Source organism: Vanacampus margaritifer, chromosome 1, assembly GCF_051991255.1.
Source record: "Vanacampus margaritifer isolate UIUO_Vmar chromosome 1, RoL_Vmar_1.0, whole genome shotgun sequence".
Lineage (NCBI taxonomy): Eukaryota > Metazoa > Chordata > Actinopteri > Syngnathiformes > Syngnathidae > Vanacampus > Vanacampus margaritifer.
In genome coordinates this window covers 8,546,292-8,554,690 of record NC_135432.1, presented here as the reverse complement: position 1 = coordinate 8,554,690, position 8,399 = coordinate 8,546,292, and the positions used below count along the sequence as shown (strand labels likewise).

The 8,399-nt window shown below is 44.1% G+C and overlaps 1 protein-coding gene across 3 annotated transcripts in view; it reads right to left on the bottom strand.

Moving 5' to 3' along the window:
* Window positions 1–39: 39 nt before the first annotated feature.
* Window positions 40–8,399, bottom strand: part of LOC144054257 (PDZ domain-containing protein 4-like) — a 30,811-nt gene continuing 22,451 nt past the window's right edge. For 2 of the 3 annotated variants that reach the window (XM_077569538.1, XM_077569530.1), the window contains 5 exons: window positions 7,280–7,378; window positions 7,133–7,195; window positions 6,517–6,546; window positions 6,275–6,376; window positions 40–3,425 (listed from right to left, as the gene is read on the bottom strand). In XM_077569538.1, coding sequence (XP_077425664.1) covers window positions 1,641–3,425; window positions 6,275–6,376; window positions 6,517–6,546; window positions 7,133–7,195; window positions 7,280–7,378 — 2,079 coding nt within the window. In that variant the 3' untranslated portion in view covers window positions 40–1,640. The remainder of the gene's footprint in view (window positions 3,426–6,274; window positions 6,377–6,516; window positions 6,547–7,132; window positions 7,196–7,279; window positions 7,379–8,399) is intronic. The other variant, XM_077569547.1, reaches the window with a different exon arrangement.

The window sequence follows — 8,399 nt, the reverse complement described above, 5'->3', positions numbered from 1 at the left end:
CACGGTCGAATATTCAAACAGAGAGAAAAGCACCAAAACTTAATGAACATGGAATTTATTTAGAAAAAAACGCACAAAGTAGACGGCACAACATTGAGCAAACAACTAGCGGCTAGCACGTTTACACAGTTACGGTATCCAAATGTAAAAAGTCTTAGTAGCAAACATGCGTGGAAAACAAAATGACAATGAATGAGCTTTGTTCACGTGGAAGGCCAACACGATGTTTTTCACTTCTTAAGCATTTTTAATTTCTTCAAGCATGTGGAAGGGAAATGCTGGAGCGCAACTTCTGACTAATCATTTTTTTTTTTTTTTTTATGCTTAGAAAAGCCAAAGGGTGCGGGGAATGATTGGAAAATGTGCTCTTTGTTATCTGGTATGTTTTTTTTTTTGTGCTTTTATGTTGTTTTTGAAGTCATTTTTGTGCTTCCAATCAAGTTTGCTCAGCTTGTGGTCCAAACGCAGCAAGATTTTCAGAAAGATCACCTGCTGTCATACAGTGCATGTGATTTTCTGAGCCAATGCTTGCTAAACAGCAGATGGCGCTGTCCTTTTTTTTTTTTTTTCAAGCCTTTGGTCTGTTTTTTTTTTTTACCATGCCACACCCCTTTTTTATCGTTAATGATTTTTTTTTGTGACCTTCACAATGTATTTAATAAATTCAGCTGGTATAATTTTTTTGAATGGATACATATAATTATTTCTATGCCCAGAAGCAGCTTGACGGCTTAAACAATGTTATATGAATGCGATCGCAAATACAAAAAGTCAGAATACAGAATTTAGCATTTCCGATTTGCTTTTAAGTCACAAAATGATTGACTGCATGGAATAAGGCAAAGTGACGTGTCCAGCCCCTTAAACCAGAGTACTCCATTGTGCTGTGCTTTATGGCCCAGCTTTTTGTAGCAGGTCTGTGTTCAGATGTGGATTGCTGAAGCTTATTTGCCTTAAAAACAAGTCCATGGCAATTGTAAAGGGCTTCAGGTGGTATTGTGGGTTATCGCCATTCCCAGTCAGTCCCTATACCCTGTGAATAGTGGGGGGGGTCCTCCTGTAATTTATTTTTTATTTTTTTCATGCAAATGTGGTCTACTTAACGCTACGAATAGAAATGCAATGTTTGCTTTTCAGGTGAAAGATAAGCTAAAATCTGAGATCAAATGCATGGCACCCTTTACAGGTAGATAACTTATTTGAAACTTTAAACCGCTGAACGCAACGTCCAATTGTTAAATGTTAGGAACATTTTGCGCAAGTTTGTTTTGACCACAAAGAAGTCAAATGCAAAATTCACAACCGGTCTTTGATCGATGAATGGGCTAATACACTTCCTAGTTGAATTGGAATCGAAACAATCGTCTTCATCATGCTGTTTTTTTACATTTAGACATCAGAGAGACCAAGATGACGACAAGCACTATAAGTGCATTGACAAGTTTATAAAAAGTCCAATTCAGTTCACCTGTAAAGGATCTAGTGCATTTTAGGGTCAACCTGAAAATTCATCCAAAAGCCGAGTCCCCCTGACCTTTTTTTGTGAATCATGTTAAGTCCAGATTGTGGCTACCACATCCAATTGGCACCAGTGCAGTGTGAAAGGGGGGAGCACGTGCTCATCCAACACTTTGGCCCGCTCAGACTGTGGTGACGGACAGCAGCGGGTTGTAAACTTTGGTCCCGTCCGCAGAGCGGCTCCCGTGGGTCAGCAGTTCCTGAATGGTGATCCAGTTGTCCAGAATCCTGCGGCTGCGTTTCTTCATGCTCCTGCGGTGGCACAGTTCCAGGATGGAGGCGGGTTCCTGTTGCTGCGCCCCCGCCTGCTGTCCGGCTCCGGCGCCGTCCCCGGACACCCCGCAGCCCTGCTCCCGCTCCCGCAGGAAGTCGTGTCTGCTCTGCATCATCATCTCTCGCCGCCGCCGCTGCTCTCTCGCCTTCTGCAGCTGCTGCTTGCGCTCCTCTTTGCTCCAGTAGCGGCCCATCTTCATCTCGCTCACCGCGTCGTCATCCGTGGTCATGCCGCTGCGTTCTTCTCGGATCTTCATGGCGCGCGCCTTCAGGAGGCGGTCCCTCACGGGCCTCTTGGCCACGTAGCGCGAACCGTCGCTCCGGATCTTCACCTTCCATTCCATACGCGGGGACAGGGGCCCGGCGGCGGCGGCGGCTCCGCTTGGGGCCCCGTCTTTGCAAGTGCTGCCCAGGCTCATGGGGCTGACGTCCCCTCCTTGGGGGTCCTCGGAGGCCGACGGAGACCCCAGCTGCATGCAGCTCAGGTAATGCGGAGGCAACTTTGTGTCGGCGTGACGACGGGACATGTAAGGACTGTTCTCCGCGCTGCGGCCGCCGGGCCTCGCGCTCGGGTTGGCTTTGCAGTTGCGTCTCAGCCCTCCGTCAGATCCCCTTCGGACTCCTGGGTTGGATCCTCTTCTGGCTTGGTTGAGGTTGGCTTGGACCTCGGACCCGCCCTCGTTGCGGGGCGCCCTCTCCCGCTGCCTTGAGGGCAAGCTCTTGTGTCGCGCTTCCCCGCCTTCCGGGCTGGCTGCACACGGGTGCTTCTCGTTACCCAGCGGCGTGCTCATGCAGCTTTCCCCGCCGGTGTTGTAGGCGCTGGTGCTGTCCTTATCGGAGCGCTCCCTCTCGGGAAGCTCGTTGATGTCGGACAGAGCCTGGTGACGGGCTTCGTCGCCGAGCGAGCAGCGGCTGGCCGCCTTTTCCTCGGGAGGCCAAGCTTTGAGGCAGCGCTCCCTCAGCTGCTGCATCTTCTGCGCCCGCAAAATGTTCCGGCACTTGAACTCCAGGTGCCGCAGCTCCTCCTCCACAAGCGCCATCTCGTGCCGAGTCAAGCTCTCGTTCTTGTTCTCGTCCAGCGAGACGCCGCCTTCCTCGCCGCTCCTCTCGTAGTAGCACTTGATCTCCAGCAGCTCCTTGTAGCGCTCGCACTCTTCCTCGGTCAGCCCGGGCATCATTGTCCTCGCCGGGTCGCCGCCCTCCAGCGGCAGCTCCGGGACGCCGCCGCTGACGCAGTCCAAGCCCAAGAGGGAGTCGGCGCTAAACTGGAGGTCGTGGGAGTACAGCAGTGGCGGCGTGTCGCTTCGGGGGGACGAAAACTTGCGCATGCTTCCGGGCGTGTTTGTGGCGTTGGTATTGGAGGCGCTGGTGTGGTCGTCCCCCAGGAGGTCATGTTCCGACGACTCCTCGTAGCGCGTGCTTTCGTCGGTGCGGCCCACTCCGCTGTCCAGCTCCTGGCTGTTGCTCAGCACCGTCTGCAGCAAATCGGGCGAATCCCGGTTCAGGAAGCGGTCGTGGCAGTTGGACGTGGCGCCCACGCAGGGGATGGTTTTGCTTCTGTGAGTGGCCAGCAGGTGGACGGCGTTGTCCAGTGGCTCCAGGTCCGCTTTGTCTGGGACCGCTTGGTTGTCATTCTGAGTTCAGATGATGGGAAAGAAAGACCGTTTTTATTACAGACATTCAAATGTATGGCGCCATCTCGGCTTCAATTTCATGGCAAGTTAAACGTTGGGACTGCAGTGGTCCCTTGAGATACGAGTTAATTTCCTATTGTTGCAATACTCACATCTGAAATCTTCCTTCCTCATTGAAATATTTAGCCAGGCAAGACAATTAAGAATTTTTTTTGCCAACCTTGGAGCAATTTAGGTTCCAATAGGGGCTTTTCCACCGCCAGAACTTTTGGAGAACTTTTCAATTTACCCTGGTAAAATTCAGTTTGCTGTTTTTCCACCACCAACAATTTCTGGGGAAATTCAATCAATTCCCCAGGGGACATCCGAGTACTATCTCAGCAGCAGCGTCTTGCTGAGCCAAGCTGGAACTTTGAGGGGACGGCCTGCACCTAGGGAGGACCCCAAAAAATAAATGACTAAATAAATAAAAACAGATACAAAAAATAATTTTCAAAAATGTAATCCCAAAAAATAAATATAAATGGAAATAAAAATAACAAAAAAAATGCATATGTGCATACATAAATAAAAGTAAAAATAAATACAAAAATAAGGAACAAGATAAAAAAAAAAGTCGAAATACAAAAATAAATATATAAATAGAATTAAATATCAATCGATAAATAGAGCGTCTGCAGCATGAAATAAATGTTTTTTAGTTTTGTATTTTTACTTGTATTTAATTATTTATTTATATATATATAATTTATTTTTATTTATGTTTTGGGATTTAATTTTTGAATTGTATTTTTTTATATCCGTTTTTATTTCTACTTTTCGTCATTTGTTTATTTTTAATTTTGGCAGTTTTGGTCCTCCATATGCACTGACTAAGGCTGACTGGTTCATCAAACTCATACATCCTCAAACTCATTTGAATTAATTTCCGAGAACTCTTAAGACGCTGTGGAAACACAATCTAAGCTCCCTGCGGAACTTTTGCAACCAAGAACTTCCTTTACCCAGAACTCAAAAGATCCTGGGCTTGTTGGTGGAAAAGCAGCTATTGTCTTGCCCATCAAGGAACCCCCGTGCTACCAAATGAGCCACAGCTGCGAAAAATGAACAGAATTGTCATGAATATATTGCATCCTGCCCCACCCCCCAAACCCACGTTTTTGTCATGGTTTTAATAACAATGGCTCTCTATTCTACTTGATAAAACCGAACACTCAAAGAACAACTAATCCAGAAGCAAGCAGCACTTGAGCAGCAGACGGCAACAGGCAGGAAGACTTCCCTCATTGTCCGAACCCTCAACACCATGGAAAAACTTCTACAAACACCAGAGAGCCAGCTGGTAAGATGCTATGATCAAAATTATTGTTCTTGTTTATATATATATATATATATATCTCTTAATAATCTAAAAATACTCATGCCTTCAAAAAAACGCAGGCGAGACCTTAGTAATTGTGTCATCAGTGAGGTTCTGCGCTGCCGCCACGTTCTCCCCCTCAGCAGCTGCCGGAATGCAAATCGTGCAAATGCTCTTAAGCGAGTGAATCTTCCCCCTGGAGGTTGCAGATCTTCCGCCTAATTGCTTGCACGTGAACGGCATTCGGACGGCCAACGCTATCGATCGGTTGGTCTTTGTTCTCGTATGCGGACGGCGGCTCGGGCCCGCTCTCGACTTTCATCTTTCCAGCGCCTCCTCAGAATTCAAACGAGGTCTCGGCTTGGCTTTTCTCAGGTATTCAAGGTAGAAGTCCCTCTAAAGAAGCGGGTGCGCGTTTGCGTGGTGCAAATTGTGGCCCGCGTACCAATGCCGTCGTCTTTAACACGGGGCGTGGGAGTCTGGCTTTTTAACAAGCAGGCGGCGGGATGAAGGAAAAAAAAATCAATTTTGTCTGTCAATAAATTTGGTCAAAAAACAAAAGTGTAATGTTAAAGGGGGGCTTGTGTTGTTCCACTGGCCTGGGAAATCATTCCAGAGTGACCTTGAGGGAGATGAAATGAAAAGAACAATTTGTGTTTGCTGGCCTCTCGGTGCTCATTACTTGTTTGGAAGGTGAGCTCAAGCAGTGTTTCAAATCTTTCATATTTGTCGGAGCGACTCACTTCTGACCTTCGCTCTTTAACCCTGGAGAACCCAAGAACCCTTTTCTTCTTTGGAAAATTATGAATTATACATTAAATGACTGCTATAAGTTCACTGAACACCAAAATATGTTTTTTCAATTTTACCCCTTGTTTTTTGAACTAGCTCAGAGTTGCTAATTTATCAAAATATATATATAAAACATACTCCTAGGCATTCTGAAACATGATATGAAATAGATTAACAAAAAAAAAAACAATTTCACCATCTGATGGTTTGCTGAGAAGATGGTTTTGCTTTGGATTGATTTCCAGCTCAACAAAACAGCATGTTGCCAGCCATCTTGTCACCACCACCCTGGCTCATGTAAGTGCAATATTCATCCACTAGATGGCCCCATGCAGGGGTCAGAAGTGGCACTCTGGACTTTTGAAGTTAAATTTGTAAAAAAAAAAAAAAAAAAAAAGGTCTTTGTTATTTGAGTAGCAGAATTTACAGGGGCCAAATTTGACCCTGTGGGTTCTCCAAAGTTAAATTCACACCTTCTTGTCATTCCTTTAGTCCGTTGGTTGCAGGGCTTTCTGCTACCGTGGCCCTTATTCATGCAATCATCTCGTGCTATATGTTAGAAGAAGACATTTTTAAATCTTGTCATCTTTTTTTTTTACTGAGTACTTTGGCACAGTTTGGGCTGACTGTTTAATCATTGTCCTTTTAGTGTTTCTTATTTTTGCCGTGTTTCTTGCGGCCGGTCTGCTGTCCTCACCTCGACCTCGGGTCGCGCGAGAAGCAAGGAGACATTAGTGCTGTCTTCTCGGGTCAGAATGGCGACCGCCTCCTCTCTGTCTTGGATGTCCACTCCGTTGATCTAAAACAAAACAAACAGAAAACATTCACTGGATTATTGTATCTTTCCTGACTTAGATTTTTCTGTGGTCTACTAGTCTTAGTCTTAGTATTAGTAGTCTTAGTATTAGTAGTAACTACGAGTATTCACTGAGTACTCACCGATACCAAGTAGGGATATCTGTAGTACTTCTGAAATATAAAATTTCGTTTACCACAATGACAAAAAAAGGGAATATTTCTTTCTGACGCAGATGTGTCAAAAGTATAGCGCCATCTACTGCTGAGGAGGACTTACTCAATGTCAGTTTGTTTGTTTTTTGTTATATTTTTTTGCCCAACTGTAGCTTGTCTCAGCAGCCGCCACGAGTACCCGATATCTTAAAATAAGGCCGGTATCGGCTTGATACGAAAGCCTAGAATCAGTACGCGCCCATCGCCAATTTTTGGGGTTGTTTTAAATACACGCGCAGTCTCTGTTGATGAAATGTTCACTCTTGCCAAAAGCTTGTTGTGAAGTGAATCAAATTTACTGCCACCATCCAGCCGCTCACTCGTATCTTAAGGCATCCCCGTATATCACTTTCACGCTTATGAAGCGATTTTCAACGTCTTTAGTGAAAAGTGCCCGTTTGCATGAATAACTTGGAACAAGGAATATTTGCATGACAGTAATTGTCTGATTCAAGCCATGTATCTTGTGAGAGTGCGCCCGTATGACGTGTTGTTGCTGTTCATTACTCTCGACGCATGCAAGCAACTGTCTGCGTTTGTGCACCTGCAATATCCGGTCCCCCTTGCGGATGCGGCCGTCCATTGCAGCAATACTATTTGGGTTCACCTGGAGGAAGTGAGAACGCTTTTTTTGTCAAGACAATTCACAGCAAACGCAAGATAAATAAAAACAGGAAGTCCACGTCATCACCTCGCCGATGTAGATCCCGAGATCCTCCTCGTCGTCGGTTCTGTAACACACGGTCAGCCCCAGTTTATCCTGGTGACGGGATTTGTACAGCTCCACCTCCTGGTAGTGCGACACAAGAACAAGCAAATACTGAAAACAAACGCTGCATCTCTCACTAGGCCAAAGCACAATTCGATATGACAGGATAAAGGCCTATGTGACAAAATGAGAGCGGCTCGACAAACTAAGAGTCACTAAATACAATCCAAGACCATAGCGACTGACAACATTGTTATCACAAGGGACATAGTAGCTACTATGCATAGCAACTACAAAAAAAGAGTGACTAGACAAACTAAGAGCACATCATAAAGGACATAGCAAATACAAATATCATCACAAGGGACATCAATTGCAATGATGCCGTCTTTTCCTCATTCGATCCCAGCCACGCCCTTCGTTCCCGGCTTGTTTACTGGATTTTGACTGATTTTGCAAGGCCCACAAAAGAGTGTTCTATTGCTGTAAAAAAAAAGACATGGGGAAAGAAAGCTTACTCTTCTTTCATCCGGAAGAAAAAGTATATTTCTATATGTTTTCGTTTCGCAGCAATTAGCATTAGAATATAGCTAACATGGCTCTGGTTGCTCTCTTATACTCTGCTGCCACCTGCTGGTCGTTTTTTTGTAATAACTACCATTGCTTTACGTGTCCTCTTCAGGTTAGAGGCTGCATCAGAGCCTTCTGTATGCTCTAGCATTAACTCATTCACTGCCATTGACGGCTATAGATGTAAAACATTTACGTTATTTCTGAGTTTAACTTTTTTTTTTTTCACTTTTGTTAACAAAAGTATGAAAACCTAGAAAAAAATGTTTTATTGTACATTTAGAACAGATATAAAAAAATGTTTTAAAGAAAATATTATTCAAAAAATATATATAAAAGAAAAGATTACAAATTTAAAAATATTTTATTTAATGGAAAAGATTATTGAAAATTAAAAAAATATATAATTTTTTAAAAAGAAAAGAATAAAAAAATACAATTTATTTGTTAAAGATTTTTTTTAAAATTAAAATATTTTGTCAAATAGAAAATAATATTTATTTATTTTTTAAAATAATATATAATTTTTTTT